The sequence below is a fragment of the Gordionus sp. m RMFG-2023 genome, chromosome 2 (genome assembly GCF_954871325.1).
Source record: "Gordionus sp. m RMFG-2023 chromosome 2, tfGorSpeb1-WG-v2, whole genome shotgun sequence".
Classification (NCBI taxonomy): domain Eukaryota; kingdom Metazoa; phylum Nematomorpha; class Gordioida; order Chordodea; family Parachordodidae; genus Gordionus; species Gordionus sp. m RMFG-2023.
Window position 1 is genome coordinate 31,364,901 of NC_088776.1, and position 18,113 is coordinate 31,383,013.

Sequence of the window (18,113 nt, forward strand, 5' to 3'; positions counted from 1 at the left end):
CGATTATGACAATTGTCACTTTCCTACGATACATCTTCAATGAAATTTTAATTTAACATGTTTGCAAAATATATTTTTACATATTTGCCTTAAAAAATAAACTTCAAGTCTGAGTCGAAAAAAACGACCCAAACTTCAAGTCTGAGTCGTAAAAAACCACCCAAACTTCAAGTCTGAGTCGTAAAAAACAACCCAAACTTCAAGTCTGAGTAGTAAAAAACGACCCATATTTTGGGTCGAGGTCGTTTTTTCGACTTGAACTCGGGTCGAGGTCAAAAAAACGACCCGAACTATGGGTCGGGGTCGCGACGTTTTAACAACACTACAATAGCTCAATGAATAAACGCTAATTAGAAAATTATAATCGATGAATAACAATGCTTTCAAATATACCTATTTTTTATATAATATATAACGAAGACTCCTAACTATGAATAGATGAAAGCTAAAAGCCCGATGAGAATTAAAATCACAATCTAATTTATATCGAATCTCACTCCTAATTATGAATAGATGAAATGGCAAAATGCCCGATAAGAATTAAACCGAAAATTTAATTTATATCAGACCTACCAGCAGGCTCAGCTAAATAAGCCCGGGTACGCAGGCCGGGCCATATATTTTAAAACCAAATATTTGAAATAGTTATTATTAGCTATAAAAATCAAAATTTAATAAAATATTTAAAAAATCCGGGCCAGGCCTAAAATTTTTGAAAAAAACCCGTGCCAGGCTGAAAAAAATTTTTGAAAAAAAATCCTGGCCATCTCTGCAGGTCTCTGATTTATATAAATTTTCAATATATTTTGAAACGTTTTATTTGAATTATTTCATGATTTATGTATTCAATACGTTTCTTTTAATATAATTTTATTCTTTATACTTCGTTTTTATTTATCTTTGCATTTACTATTTTATATACTTTTTTATGCAATTCATCTTTCACGATATTTAAACATTTTTAATTTTTTGCTATTTTACTCCAGTTAGCAATAATCACAATATGATTCGCATGAACCTAAATAATTCATTATTCATAATACCAGTTAATTTTATACTCTTTTTGAAGAAATAACCATTGATTTAGAAATAAAATGAAAACAATTATATAATTTAAAATAGCATTCCTTAAAAATATTGTAAAAGTAGCTAGCTACATATTTTTATATTTCCTTTCAATAAACTTAGTAATCTTATGCCCTTGTACAAAGAAGGTTCTTCTAAAAAAATATTTCTGAAATTAAACATTTTTGTATGTAAATTTTTTAAAGGTTATTTATAGATTTATGTTTTGAAAACTTATATTCAATAAAAAACAAAACTGTTTATTTTTGTTAAAAATTATTTACACATTCAAACACTAAAACAAATGTTTTCAATTATTTCAGTATTAATTTGCCAAATTTCTATTATGAATATTTAGAAATGTAGGTTTTACAAAAACGAATTTTAATTATTATAATCAAATATCCTGATGTTATTTATTCATGTATATTTAAATATATTAGGACAAAACATAAAATCAAATTAAGTTCTTTACAAAAAAATTATAGGGTTTTTATTTTGTCATTTAAAAAATATTGACATGTTTTGAAGGGATAAAAAGGTATTTGTTTATGACTCCTTATCTTAATTAATGCAAACCGTGTTATTATAATTTAAAATAATAAATAAATAGCTAAAATTTAAATAATCAATAACATGACCTCTATCGAAATAGGTAGACAGGCGTTTAAGGTTTCGTGATAGCTAATATTTATATATATAATTCGTGCATTTATGACAAAAAATAAGAATACAAAATGTCAAATTATAAATGCCAAATCATATAAGAGATAAGAGAGCGTAAGAGGAGGTTTCGTTAGTGTATGGTATGTATTCACATGGCGTATTTTCGTGTCCATTCGCGTGCAGTTTCATTGTACTTGGTGCGATCAGTCTTATAAATGCGTGCGATTTCTGGCACCAAAGGATCGTCAGGGTTTGGATCCGTTAATAGCGAACATATCGATAGTAAAACTATTATATTTTGTATATTTGCAGCGAAATACAAAATTATGATTATATTTAGAGGGAGTGTTGTTAAACCGCTCGATTTGAGCCGATATTTAAAAACGGCTAACTCAACATTATAGCCAGGAAAATATTGCCTAAACGAGATTTCGCCAATAGATGTTCAATCCTATGTGCAATCGATGAGCAAAATCTTTAGACTTGCATAATATTTTTCTGGATAAAATATTGAGTTAGCCGTTTTTAAAAATAGGCTTGAATTGAGCTGTTTACAACACTATTTAGAGGGATATTGATTTTTAAGGCCGATCCGATATTACCAGTGTGATTTTTAAATTGTATTTAACCCTGTATTATATATAACTTATTTGAATACACTTTGACTTAAAAGGAATGTTTAAAATACATTTAAAAAGTCTCAATGATCGACATATGTCCGTTAAAATATATTTATATTTCAATTGACTACATTTTTACAATTATCAACAACGCAATATCTAATCATATTTTATTCCTATCATATTTTTAGATAAAACCGTTATGTAAGTATTAATTATTTCCATTATAAATTATTTTTAAAAATAAATTATATTTAAACGTGTATTCAGTGGCACATCATGCAAATATAACAATTATAAAAATCGCCAATCCAGAAATTTACCAGTGATGAAGGAGTCCAATTTTTTAGATTTTGATAGTTCAGTGGTAAAGATTTTTATGATTTAGAAAAAGAAATTCAGTTACAATAATAAAAGTAAATTGATGGAGATTGGGTTCCGAAAAAATAGACAAGGAAACAATACATATGCCATACCTCAAACGCGAGAAAAAATTATTTACTAAGTTATAATTAATTAGTATGGTTAAAAAGGAGAGTCCTTAGGATTTGCAACTTGAGTCGTAAAAAACGACTCCGACTCAAGCCGACCAAGGAGCCGCATGAGCCGACTAGCTTATTCGGCTCACTTAGTTGGCTTATGTAAAACGACTCTGTTGGAGTCGATTTTTATAAACGGCTAACTCAAATGTCTGGTAAATTGCTACATTTTGGATTACTGATTAATGTGAACAAAAATTATGATAAGAATATTTATGTCGAAACTTAGAATGGTTCTGGACCCGAATTCGGCTTCAGAGATCGAATTAATGATAACTCAGGAGTTGGCTCAAGTCGACTCAGGAATTAGCTCAAGTCAACTTTTGAGCTGAAATTTATTTATTTGTGAGTGTTGTTCAACTGCTGAGCCAAGTCGGTTTAGCCCTAAACTCAGCCAGTTTTTGAGTCGAAAATTAATTCAGGCTCAAGGCAACTCATTGAGACACATGAGTCCCTCAGAATTTGGCTAAAACCGGCTCAAGAGTTAGTTTGAGTTCAATTTAGAACTGAAATTTATTTATATGTGATTGAGACATTTTAAGAATATAATTATGTAGAATTATTGTTCTACTGAGCATTAATTATTAACTATTTATAATAAAATAATTTATTTTATTTATGTTAATATTTTATTATTATCAACATATGATTTAATATTTTTTATTTATATTTTGAAATGAAATGAAAGAAAATGGATTTATTTATTTGATGTTTCTTTAATAAAAAAAAATGATATGCTGTATTGTAATATTATTTTTGATCACGCCCAAAATTTTAAGCAGAAAATATTTTTTGCAGTTCAAAAAGATTTTTGAACATATTTTGATTTGATAAGAATTTTAAATCTTCTTTGTAAATTTTATTATAAATAAACAATTTATTAGGTGAAATCTCTTATAGTTTTGTTTTATCATTTTTGCAAAATTATCTATTTTTTAAGTATATTAAAAGAGTTAGTTTTTTTAAAATAATTTTTTTAATATTTATATTAAACTTTTTATGTAATTTTATTTATCTTTTTAAGGATAATATTTTAATGTGGCAATTCATATTCGTTATTTTAACATTTTTTGATACAAAAGGGTAAAAATATATTTATATTGTAAAGATGTTTTTCTAAGATCTCAAACTTACTCTTAGTTAGAATATATATAACTTCTTACAACATTTCAAATCTGAACTTACTCTTAAATAGACGTGGCCTAATTTCTTACAATTTATGGTTTGAATGACACTTAACGATTTTTTAAATTTTATTTTTATTAATTTTATATTACACTACAGAAAAATAATTACGAATTTTAAACATAAAAAGAATTTGTTTTTGCATCAAAAATAATAGAATGAATCATAATAATTTCGACGAAGAAAACTATTACAAAAAAAATAATGATTGTCATTTTGTAACAATATTTTTTATTTTATTATGTTTGTAAAATAAGCGACGCGATGGCATGCCACCCCTTTATGGGCCAGAAGCATTCATCCCAGAAAAAATTATATAGGAGAAACACTAATATAAAAATATATTAATACATATAATAATCAGTATTAAACTATGTTAATATATGTAACTTTCGTAAAAAATTCAACTATATATTGTTTACAAAAAAAATAGAGCTATGTCATTATTTAAAAAAAATACTATGTAATATCCTATAACGCTTTCACAATAACATGGAGTTCTCCCATAATTCTACAGCACTGCTCACTCCCGATTTGAATAGGATGGCGGAGGTGCTTGGCACATCCGGATGATCGTGGGCATCGCTCGATGTAGAAGATTCCCAGTGTTTTGTGAAGCTATAACATCTGCACCGTACAGCCCTGAGTTTTGCCGCACCACTTGGGATCACAATGTAGTGACAGGTCGTTCACTCCAAAACACTGCTGGCGGTAATCAGTCTACAGACACTTCTTTGGACGATCTTTTGGTAGTTACGTTGGAGCTACCATTATAATTGTCATGGCGGTCCTTCAATGGCAGCTTTGCCCCTCTAGCTGGCAATTCGCACTTGCTTCTTAGATGATCGTCCGCGTTGCAATTGAAGCAACTTGCGCCTGGAGATTGAATCATATTCTCCTTCTGTCCACTAGCAACGATGTTTAATCCACATTTTTTAGGGATGAGCCTCAGCTGGACGTAATAATCACTGATATCCACGAGTCGATATTTAGTTTATATGGAAACAATTTAAATTATATAAAAAAAAATTTTTTACAACACAAAACGTGGGAGACCTGGGTTCAATTCCCGGCCGGTGAGTCATGTAGCTTCAATTACATAGCGATATTTTTTTGTAACACATCATCTCACAATGTATATTTAGTTGAAATTTTTACGAAAGTTACATATATTAACATAGTTTATTACTGATTATTATATGTATTAATATATTTTTATATTGTGTTTCTCCTATATAATTTTTTTGGGGGATGAATGCTTCTGGCCCATAAGGGTGGTGTCATCACCTCGCTTATTTTACAAACATTTGTGTATATATATATATAATATTGTTGATTGGTAAAAAAAGGAAAAAATATTGTTATTAAAACAAAATGACAATCATTTTCTTATGATAGTTTTCATCTCTATTATTTTTGATGCAAAAACAAATTCTTTTTTTTACAATGTTTAAAATCCGTAATTATTTTTCTGTAGTGTAATATAAAATTAATAAAAATAAAAAATCGTCAAATGTCATTCAAACCATAAGTTGTAAGAAATTAAATTTGTTGATTGACATTTAACATATATATACAAATGTTTGTAAAATAAGTGAGGCGATGACAATGTTAAATTATAAATTCAATGAAGATGTTCTTTAGAAAAATGACAATTATCATAATCGTGACGCTAATGGGCAAAAATATGTATTTTTAACATGTTAAATTAAAATTTCAATTAAGATGTGCCATGTAAAAGTGACAATCCTCATAATCGTTATTTTTAAAGTTTTTTGATACAAATGGATAAAAATATAGATTGTAAATATGTTAAATTAAAATTTCATGAAGATGTAACATAGAAAAGTGACAAGGGTAATTCCATACCAAATCGATAACTTTTCGGCTCGACCTTTTTAATTTCGATAAAATTTTGTATACTAAGAGAATATCATTAGAAAGCATCGAATCCAAAATTTTAGCCTCCTAGTACTTTCCTGAGATATCAATGGTCAAAAGTGCCAAAAATGACGTTTTTTCGAAAAATGCGATTTTTTAAAATTGAGATAAGTTAAAAAATAATGATTTTAAAAATATAAGTTATATGTCAATTTATAACTCTATTAAGGGTCTTTTATTGAATATTAAAATTTTTTTCAAAATAATATTGTTGCGGTTTTTATTTAAGTTATAAATTTTAAACATGAAAACTCCAAGTGTTTCGCTTTCCAAATTTTTTTGAATTTAATATTTTCTTATTCTCTAACCTTATATCTATTCATAAAAAAAATTTAAACTTGGGACAGCCATGGGTTTTTTAGTTATTGCGATTTAAAAAATCAAAAAATAAATAAGGCGCTCATTTATAAAATAACGCGTTTTGTTAAAATTATTATTTTTTTTAAACTTTTTTCCATTTTAAACATAAATAATAAGATTTTCCAGCATTAATATTATGAAAATATATTATTTAGATCAATTGATAGACTTACTTATTATTATTATTACTTTATTGATAACTTGTAAAAATTATTAGTTTTTATAATAAATGATTAATTTCCTAAAAAGATAGTTACAATTCCTATATAAGAAAATATAATTAATTTCTGAAAGATAATAACAAGTTTTCATGCACCTGCCTTGATATTAATTAATTTTTATTTTACAAATATTTCAATATTAATTTTTTCTTAATATTATTTATGTATAAATATAAATGTGCAAATCCTTTTAAAGAATCTAAACACTTTTATTGTAAAAAGAACCTGCGTAAAGTTACGACGTGGATGACACAATTTCCAAACATTGAGGCGGAACACTATATTTGTGATAAATGTCGTAAGCGTTTATAACAAAAAAATATTGAAAATATAAATTCTGATAGCGAATATGTAAATAATATCCCCACAGCATCCGCATCAATAGATACAATCAATTAAACCTTAAACGAAATTGGAATATCTCCTATTAAGAAAAAAAAACTAGCTGAAAAAAATTATCCAAAAAAAAGATAGCAAAAATATCAAAAGCTCTTTCAGATATAATAATTAACAATCCAGAATCGGACACAAAAGACAATAATGATATACTAAACAATATGAAATTACATTATCCTAATTTATCTAAAAATAAAAAATATCAATTGCTGACCATTCTGCCTCCTAATTGGAGTGCAAATAAAATAAAAACGAAATTCAACGCTACATATCATATGGCATATAATTCCAAAATCATTTTAAAAGAAAAGGGGATTCTTTCAACTCCAAATCGAAAGCCTGCAAAATATCTCAATCAAAACAGTTGATATTGTTAAAAGTTTTTTTTGCAGTGATAAAGTTAATAGGGTATTACCTGGAAAAAAAGATTGCTTATCTATCATTGAAAAGGGGGAACGAGTGAACGCTCAAAAAAGGCTAGTTCTTAATAATTTAAAAGAATTATATAATCATTTTAAGGAGAGTAATTCAAGCATAACAATTGGATTTTCGAAATTCGCAAGCTTAAGACCAAAAAATTGCATATTGGCAGGGGCTAGCGGAACACATAGTGTATGCGTTTGTAGCATACACCAGAATATTAACTAATGATTTTAGGCTGTGAATTAGCAACATTGACTAAAAATGGTGAGGATATATTAACAACTTATAGAGATGTTATAGGCAGAATGATTTGCAACCCCCCATTACCAACCTGTTATTTTGGTGACTGTAGCGAGTGTCCTGGCTCGACACTCTTAAAAGAACGCATTGAAAAATTATTTATAAAAAATGATATAGCTCTTATTACGTTTAAACAATGGGTTTCGGTAGATAGAACAACTCTGGAGACTATTTCTCAATCTTCAGACGAATTTATTAATTAAGTAATATCTTTCATGACTTTTTATTTATCTATTATATTTACAAATTAAATAAATAATTTTACGAAATTTAAAATTATTAATGCTGGAAAACCTTATTATTTATGTTTAAAATGGAAAAAAGTTTAAAAAAAATAATAATTTTAACAAAACGCGTTATTTTATAAAGGAGCGCCATCTATTTTTGAAAATAATATTTATTTTTTGATTTTTTAAATCGCAATAACTAAAAAACCCATGGCTGTCCCAAGTTTAAATTTTTTTTATGAATAGATATAAGGTTAGAGAATAAGAAAATATTAAATTCAAAAAAATTTGGAAAGCGAAACACTTGGAGTTTTCATGTTTAAAATTTATAACTTAAATAAAAACCGCAACAATATTATTTTGAAAAAATTTTTAATATTCAATAAAAGGCCCTTAATAGAGTTATAAATTGACATATAACTTATATTTTTAAAATCATTATTTTTTAACTTATCTCAATTTCAAAAAATCGCATTTTTCGAAAAAACGTCATTTTTGGCACTTTTGACCATTGATATCTCAGGAACTATGAGTACTAGGAGGCTAAAATTTTGGATTCGATGCTTTCTAATGATATTCTCTCAGTATACAAAATTTTATCGAAATTAAAAAGGTTGAGCCGAAAAGTTATCGATTTGGTATGGAATTACCCACAACTGAATCGTTATTTATGTTTTTTAAATATTTTTGACGTAAATAGGCTAAAATAAGTATTACTAACATGTTTAAATAAAATTTCAGTTATGATGTATCCTAGATAAGTGACAATTTTCAGAATTTTTTTTAACGTAAATGAGCTAAAATAAGTATTGCCAACATGATTAAATAAAACTTCAGTGAAGATGTACCATAAAGAAGTGACAATTGTCATAATAGTTATTTTTAAAGTTTTTTGAATATTTTTGACACAAATAGATAGAAATATAGATTGAAAACATGTTAAATTAAAATTTCATGAAGATACAATAGAAAAGTGACAATGGTCATAATAGTTATTTTTAAAGTTTTTCACCGCAAATGGACAAAAATATAAATTGCTAACATGTTAAATTAAAAATTTAGTGAAGAAGCACCATAGATAAATGACAATTATAATAATCATTAATTTTAGTTTTTTAAATTTTTAAAAATGCAAAACATTAATACAGTCATGTTTTTAATCCTAATTCAAAATTAGTCGTGAATTTTTCGGGCATGAATAGGGGGCTCAAAATTGTCTCTCTCAGATGAGCATATCGGGCTCAATAAAACTGAATATCGTGTGTAAATAGATAAATTTTTAATGCGAGCGCAAGAGGGCGAGTCATTAATAATAAAAAATTTATGCGTAATGAATATCGTTTTAACTAAGAAACGCTGATGTCTAATTTGAAAAACAATGATTAGAATAAGGTTTATAATTGTTTTGTAAATTAGCAATGTTAAAGTTCACAAATTTGAATGGCCACTTATTAGTAAATGAATGTATTAAATTATGCAAATGGACGACGAACTCGAATGGTTTTATCTTTTAAATGTTTACAGAACTCAATTTACTATGAAGTAAAATTTAAATTGTAAAATGTATAAAAATAATGGAAGTGGTTGGTTAGAAGGGCATAGCTCCTAACCATTTTAAAATAAATCGCTCAAATTATATAAGCATATTTTATAGATTTAGTGGTTACTAGGGCTGCCAATATTAAATATCGGGTGGAACCGATATTTCGTGTTTTTAAAAATTTGAACCCTAGTATCACCAAAAATATGTTAGGAGGCTAAATTTCTGGATATTTCATCTTATATCTTCATTGTTTACCATATTTTTAAAAAATATAAGGGAGCAGGCTTATTTTATTTGTCATAGAATGATCAATTAAAAAGTTTCAAAAATTTATATTATTTATTGTAGTATTCAAAAAATACATAAGTTAAGATTATTTCTTAGACAATTTACACAATAAAATTAAAGGAAGATCGCTTATTCATTCCATCCCCAAAAGGGAGATAACTCATACTCCTACCCACGAGTTTTGAAAAATTGTGGCACACTCCAAAAAATAAACACTAAAAAACATTGTGAAAATAAAAGTTGGTCAATATAAAAATTTAGTATTGAACTCTACAGTGGACATAAGAAGAGGATGTATAAATCTTCAAGAAGGGTCACTTACACTCCATCCCTCCTGCTCCCACCTATAAGTTTTAAAAAATTGCGGCACACAGGTGTTTTTTTAAAATTAATTAAACAAAAAACAGAGTAAAAATTGAAAATTAGTCAATATAAAAATTTAGTATAGAACTCTACGGTGTAGATGAGGATGTATAAAACTTCATTTTTGTTTTTTTCCCTTATTATCAATTTTTTATTTAATAAAATATATAAAATTTAAAATTCAAATTAATTTCGTTTTATGGAAAAAGGTAAAAATGGCACTTTTTGCACCTTTCGCCTAATATAATAGGTAATAAAAAAGCTAGAGTTTAAATTTCGTTTCTGATCTAAATTATTGTGATATTTATATAAACTTTTATAGTAATGACAGAGGTGGACAAGAGGTGCGTGCAACCCAATATTTTTAATAATATGTAGGGGTGTGCCAATACCACTTTTTGGAGACCGATCCGATATTCCCGATATTAAACTGGTATCGGCCGATTACGGATCCGATATCTTATCTAATTTTGTATTCTGTAAAGATACCAATGGTTTTAATTTTTATTATACTTTTTATTAGTATAACATCTATAATTTAACTATACCATAACATGTCATTTAAATATATCATAAAGATCAGTTATAGTTTATATTCAATGCAATTGCAATTCTAATAATATATATATATTTTTTGAAAAATCACTTATTCATATAATAAGTAATAACATTAATCTATTTACAAAATAAGTAATTAACAAATATAATATAAAATTTGGAATAAATATTTAAATTAATATATCGAAGATTTCTTTTTAGAAATACCAAAATTTCCAATTTATCAGAGGTCAGCCTGCAGTGATGGGGACTATATCACTAGCTTCACTAAAAACAGATTCTGAAGAGATTATTGCACACTTTTATAAACAGAATGCAAAAAAATAACAATATGGCAGAATGTTTAATAACTAATTATTACTATTAAAATAATTAAGCATAAAAATGGATTTCGATTTTATTTATAAAAATAAATATTGGCCAATAACCGATATTTTAAAATAGGTGAAATATCGGCCCGATCCGATATAAAATATCGGTACATCCATAATAATATGTATCAGGTATTAAATTTAACATAAGAATTGTGTCATGTTTTAATAATGGCATATAGTAATAGTAATACGTTTCAAAAAAGAATAAGTGTTCCTGTTAAAAAGCAAAAACAAGTAAATAATTAGGATTAGGCTACATTAATAATTTATTTTACTTTCTTTATTAAATATTTATTATTTAGGTTTAATATTCTTTTATTAATATAAATAAATAAAACTGAAAAACGAATGTTATTATTTATGACTTTAACATCAGTTATATGTGTATATATGGAATGTCATCAATTATATTAGAGATTTGTCAGGGTAATGTGATATTGATATCCATTATCAAGATCTTGGCTCAAATATTACAAATATATCCAATCTAAAAGATATAAAGGGAAGCAAATATATATTATGATCGCAATCTGTCCTCACAAAACAAAGTTAACTTCAAGTAGTAATTGTAAAACTGAAAATTATAAAGCTTGCCTATATCTCTTTTTCAGAGTAACGAATGTAAAATTTAATTATAATATACCTTTAGATATCGTTAATGCTGGTGACCATTGAGAACGTAAAATATCTAGGCATATACTGCCATTACTATTTATATTAGGGTGATATATACGAGTGGTAAAAGCAACCTGTTCCAATTAATATGGTATATACATATTATATATTTTTATTTTATATAATATACCTTTGGTGGTTTGAATGGATAATCTGTAGGAAAATGAATAGTTAAAAAGAAAACGCCTCCTTGATATGGACTATCTGGCTGTATGTTTTATAAATTATGAAACATTTATTTTTAAGCAAATACAATAATATATATTGTATCTAATAATATAATATACTTTTTGATAATTTAAGAGATACAGATTAGAGGCCTGCAATAGGCAGTGATTAACCTGAATGCTTATCTACCCATTGTTTTAAAAATCTTTAACCTGCTCCTACTTTTATGTGGTCCTTTATAAAAATTCACTTGTTGACTCACCCACTTATATATAAATTTTATTTAACCCACTTTCCAATGCTATGTTTATATACTATTTTAATGGTTGGATTAATTCTCTATTTATTTAAATATAAAATATGCAATGTTATGAAATAAAAAAGTGGGCTAAAAACCAGCCCATATAGACCCCAATTATATATACTTTTATATATTTTATTTTCGTGCCCAGAATTAGTGACTTGCATGTGTTTGAAAAAAACAGTAACTAAAAAATTTATATCAAATTAACACACCATAACATATGATGACTTATCTTTTTAGTTTTTATAGACAATTTATAATTTTATTATTTATAAAAATAATTAAGTTGAAATTTTACTAATCCAATATTCACGTGATGAATATAAATATTATATTATTCAAATTAGATAAAACAAATAATAAGCAATTTCACCAAATTTTAACTAAAAATGTCAAATATTTGTGCATAAAAAATCTTTCAAGATGAAATCACAATTTTTTAACCTTATATCAAAAACTTTCATAATTTTTCTTTAAAAAACCAGATATATATCAAAAATGCTTCTTGGGTTGGGTTGGATAAAATGGTTTTATGAGGTAGACCAGAAAGCTTGTAAAAAAGTTCAATGGTCCACATTTATCTTTTTAAATCAAAGAAAATAAACTTAAATATATCCTAAACATTAAAAAAATTTGATAAAATTTTAATCGACTCTTATTTTACAGAAAATAAAGTTATTTGATTTGAAAAGGGAAATATATTATCTCACCATTAATTTTCTATTATTTGATTTGTATAACTTATTCATATTATTTGAAGTTTTAAAAACATTCAAAATTATTTCCTAAAGATTATAATTTTCGAATCGATTTGAATACTCAGTGAATTAAATCAGATAATGTCTATATTATTAGTACCAGGAGTTTGAACCGAACCTGGAGAAGAAAACCTGGATTTTGGGGAAAAAATTTGAACCCGAACCTAACCTGAACCCCGTTTGTAAATTTGCACAACCCTGAACTGAACCTGGGAATTTTATCTGAACCCAGGTTCAACTGAGTTCAGCGTATTGTTTAAATTAATATAAGATATTTGTATTAGAGGTTGGCGCGGGCCGTGAAATTACGCGTGACCCATCGTGTCGTGGGTCACGGCGTGATGTGAATAAATTTTAAATTATTAGGCGTGACGGGCCTTCCCAAAATTTTTCAAGGGTGTGATCGGGCGTGAACATAAATTCCCCTTTAATCACGGAAATTTTAATTTTTTTATAAATATAAATTTGCAATTTTATAATTATAATACATATTTTCTAATTTAATTTAGTTCTTTTTTAAAAAAGAAAAAATTTTGAAAACAAAAAATATTCGGCATTTTATAAACATCTGGTGTCACGCTTCTAGTTCTATTTTCTTTTTATGATTAGGTGTTTTGTTGTGAGATTTTTTACTTAACTTTAAAATTTATTCTCAATAATACTAGATCCTAATTTCAAAAGGTAAGGTTTTTAATAGACAAAGAAAAGAGGATACTTACAAAACAATCTTAAAAATGTGAAATGATATAAAATTAGATGATTTATATGCATAAGTCAATGCCAACTGTCATTTATAACTTTCCTAATTCATCCTAAATTCATAAAAAAACCTTATATTCTAAATGAAACATATTTTTAGATGATTCTGATGAAGCATCAACATCTACCGATGATAGCTGTGTGAATTTAAAAGATTCATCCTATAAAACAAATAACTCGCAATATTTTGAAGTTTTGGAAGCAGAAAAATTTATTTCTTATTTTGAGAAAATTAGAGAATAAAATTTTGTCAGCCCTGGCAAATTCGGTTTCTAGTGAAAAGTTATTTTCTGTAGCCAATCGCCTATTAGAGGAAAGGCTTACACAATTGAAATAAAAAAAATAGACATTCTTCTTTTTCTAAGTAAAAATTTGGATCTATAATATGTATTTATTTTTTGTAATTATGGATTATTGAATTAAAGAAATAAATAGAATAAATTCAAAAAAGTGTAAAAAATCATAACATTAAAGTTTTGAAAAATTTAAAAACACCGTGAATTTTCGGGTGTGACGAGCGTGAATCAAAATATTGCCTTTCGTGAGTGGGCAGGTCGGGTCGAAAATTTTTTAGTGGTAAGCGTGAATGGGCGTGAATATTTTTTATCGCCACCGTGAGTGGGCGGGCCGTGAATAAAAAAATAGGCCCACACCCACCTCTAATTTGTATAACAAATATTAATAATTTACTTGATAATATTTTCAAATTTCCAATTAAGTGAAGTGTTAATAAATATTCATTTACTCCATTTTAATTTTTTTTAAATTGATTCTCAAAGATTCCTATTGGATTGTTAATAAATTTTAAACAATTCAATTCATTTACAACATTTATTTTTAATTTTTAACTTATTCTTAAAGATTATTAATTAGAGGAAAATGAAAGTGAACAAGTCAAAGTAAAAATTATTATATTGGATATTGTTAATTTAAAGAAATGTCTAAATAAAATTTTTTAAATCTATACATGACTATGCTTTGTATTTTTAACTATATTTTGCTTATAAATAAAATAAAAAATTTATTTTTTATACCAAATTTATGTCTAATTTTTTAATTATGATTTAAATATAGATTATTTTTTCAATTCAAAAATTCTTTAACCCGAGCTGAACCCGGAACCAAAACTCAGGTTCAAAAATATTTCCCTGAACTGAACCTGAATCATTCACATCCCTGATTAGTATAAATACATATAAGGAATTCTTAAGATTGTAGGAATAATATATTCATTTGATTCAAAAATATAAATCAAATATAAATAATGAAAAATTTGATTCGTATTTTTGTAGGTGTGTGTATATATATATAACAGCTTCATTTAATACCATGTCATCATAGAATATCAAAATTTAACTTTTCCTTATATTTATATTAGATATCTACAAATCAAAAAATATTAAAATTTACATACTATATATTAGAGTTTATATCATTAATAGAATAAATATAAATCATACAGTATTCAATATACCCAAGTTTTATGAAAAACTTGGTTATTAATTTCAATTTTAAACAAAAGAATATTAAAATAATATATTTATTTATAAATAGGATTTCATCAGTTTGTAAAAATAAAATTATTTTTGATATATTTTGATAGCTATAATTTTGTTATCTTTGTCAATATTTCCTAATAAGAAAAAAATATAAAAACTTACTCTTACTAAATTTTTCCAAAAATATTTAACTAGATTGTTTGTGTAAAAAAATCTTTTCCAAATTTCAAGTAATTAAATTAATCGTCTATTAAATTGTCTCACTTTTTTGCAATTATGTATTATTTTTTCACTATTTTATTATATCTTTTGGTAGTTTTTAAAACTTTTACAAAATACATGTGTTCCAACAAATGTGCTACTACATTTGAAACTATTATTTGATAATGAACTATTAATTTTAGAATTTTGGTAAAAGATTGTTGCAATATTATTATTGTTTGTATTAAATTTGAGTTGTTAATTAAATTATTATAAAGAATTTTTAACAAAATTAAGTTGTCAAAATCTCAAATATAAAAAAACTGATGAATTACCATATTATATAAATAAACATGAGTTATCATCAAGAATTATTTAATACTTTAATTTAATAATTAATTAATATATTTGAAAAAAGATCTAGTTAAGAAGCAGCAATTTTTAAAGAACCAGTCAGATCCAAATAGAGAAAATAAGGGTTAGGTCTAGTACCAATATGGTACTACAATTCTATTAAATTTGGTACATTTGATATGTAATAACTTGACAATGTTATTAATATAAAAAAATTTCTTTAAAAAAGGATGAGTTATAATAAAATGAACTTACAGGTCCCATGATAGTAGCTTGCCAGTGAAACACTTGAAATTTATTTAATTAAATGTAAATATTTTAATAAGTTATAAAAGATATTTAATCAATTTTTCTATAATATGGATATCTTATCTTCATTATTATATAGAATAATATATAGGTATCATCAAAACAACCTTAATACTATAAGATTTAATAAAAAAATCAATATCAAAATTGGTTAAGAAGATTAATTTTTTTATTACATAAGTTGAAAATCTCATATTTTTATATAATTAAATATTTTATAACATATTACAATCATCTCCGACCGGTCCGGCTGAACAGCTAGCAGGAGGATCTCTTCCCAAATCCTGTAATTCCTGAAAAAGGCCATAGATTAATAAATTTGAAATAGATAAATTGTATAAAAGGTCATATTAAGTTATCTAGTATCAATACTTTATTTATTCTTTTTAATGCCATTTTTATTCTATTAGATTTGATACAACCTAAACAAGAAACAACCAAGCCAAACAATACGAATAAAGTATTTAAAAAAGTAAAAGATGGCGGAAACCAATTACAAATTAAATAAATTAAATTATGTTAAATATTATATACAAAATGTATAGATACTTCTAGGATTTTATAATATAATAGAATTTACGCATTAGTAACAAAGTAAGTACATATTTTAATATCTTTATCTTAAAAGTTATAATGCAAACAAATATATTTTATGTAAATTTTCAGACATAGTGATAAAAGCAAATTCCCTTCCAGTATCTTTCCAATTCTAATAACAAAAATTTAATTTGTTTACATAAGAGAAAACACTCAACCCCCTCCCCTTCAAAAAACACTCAACTCATGAATATAAAAGATCATGTATAATAGAAATAGAGGTGAATTAAACTTCCCTACCTCTTCATATAAACTTATCTTAAAGAGAAGAAAATTTTAGATTTTATTAAAACCCTTATTTATACTATAATATAAAAATGGGAGAAAAATTGTCTAATGGAATATTGAAAAATAAAGGCATATTTTTATTTAGTGAAATATATTGGAAAGTATCTGATAATTATCGCCTCAAATATAATTGTGGATTAATTTACTTTTCCCAAACACCTATCATTCCAATTATCAAAATAATATGTCATGTGAGTTTTATTTACATATATCCTTTTTTTTCACAATATAAATGACAAATGAATAATATATAGAGTGATAAAATAGATATCTAATCATAATTATGACCATTTCCATATCCCCAAGCTCATGTATTGTTTGCGCTTATATTTCAGTTTCTAGTGTTTCTTTTATGCCTAAAATAATATTTTAATTTTACTTAAAACTTTAATCCGAATAAATTGTTAATCAAAATAATAAATAATCCATAAAATATTTCTACGACAACATAAAATTAACATTTATTTTGAAGTTGATCACTTTTCTAGGAACAATTTGAATATGTCAATTTATCTTCCATCAATTTGTTATTATAAAATGTTGGCAACACACAAACTTATCTTTCTCCGTCTTTCACTTTGCTTGTCAATCCATCAACCTAACCACTCGGTTTGTCCATTCATGTCTGGATAATATAGTTATAAAATATATTTAACCATCGCTAGAAACATCTACTTGAGAATGAAATTTAAAAGATAACTCCATTGTGGTTTACACTTTAACCACCTAAAATATTTTACGGCCTTGGCTACAATTTTATTTTACATAATATGCTATATACCCGCTTATATTTATTGTTAAATTTTTTCATATGGTTAATTATCATCTTTTTCCTTAACGCTAAAAACACCACCGTTGATAAAATACACAACGGCTGAGTACGGCCAGCGCATAAACATTTTTGAAATAACTTGCATATTTTATATATTATATGCTATATCTTGATAGCACTGATTGATACCCTGTTACCCATTTTCAAACTATCTATTTCAATGATGATGATAACAATAATGCCACTCAAAAGAGAACATCAAAATTAAATGTCCCACCTATATAGCATAACATTAACTATGTTCAAAAACATATCTGTAAAAATTTAATTCAATATTTTAAAAAGAAATGGAAAGCATTA

The 18,113-nt window shown here is 25.8% G+C and overlaps 1 protein-coding gene across 1 annotated transcript; it reads right to left on the reverse strand.

Moving 5' to 3' along the window:
• Window positions 1-1,465: 1,465 nt before the first annotated feature.
• LOC135925437 (ubiquitin-conjugating enzyme E2-17 kDa) lies at window positions 1,466-16,601 on the reverse strand. Its single transcript, XM_065460754.1, has 6 exons — window positions 16,469-16,601; window positions 16,326-16,389; window positions 16,043-16,074; window positions 11,875-11,952; window positions 11,713-11,818; window positions 1,466-2,019 (listed from the first exon to the last, which is right to left on the reverse strand). The coding sequence occupies exons 1-6, from the start codon at window positions 16,490-16,492 to the stop codon at window positions 1,880-1,882; spliced, it is 444 nt and encodes a 147-aa protein (XP_065316826.1). The 5' UTR covers window positions 16,493-16,601; the 3' UTR covers window positions 1,466-1,879.
• Between the last annotated feature and the right edge of the window lie 1,512 nt (window positions 16,602-18,113).

Excerpts from the sequence above, each read along its gene's own strand:
- LOC135925437 (XM_065460754.1), bottom strand. The coding sequence starts at position 16,492 with ATGGCATTAAAAAGAATAAATAAA. Across the intron at positions 11,953-16,042 it reads AAGCTACTATCATGGGACCT|CCAGATAGTCCATATCAAGG; the intron begins GTAAGTTCATTT and ends TAAAACATACAG. Across the intron at positions 11,819-11,874 it reads ATCCATTCAAACCACCAAAG|GTTGCTTTTACCACTCGTAT; the intron begins GTATATTATATA and ends TAATTGGAACAG.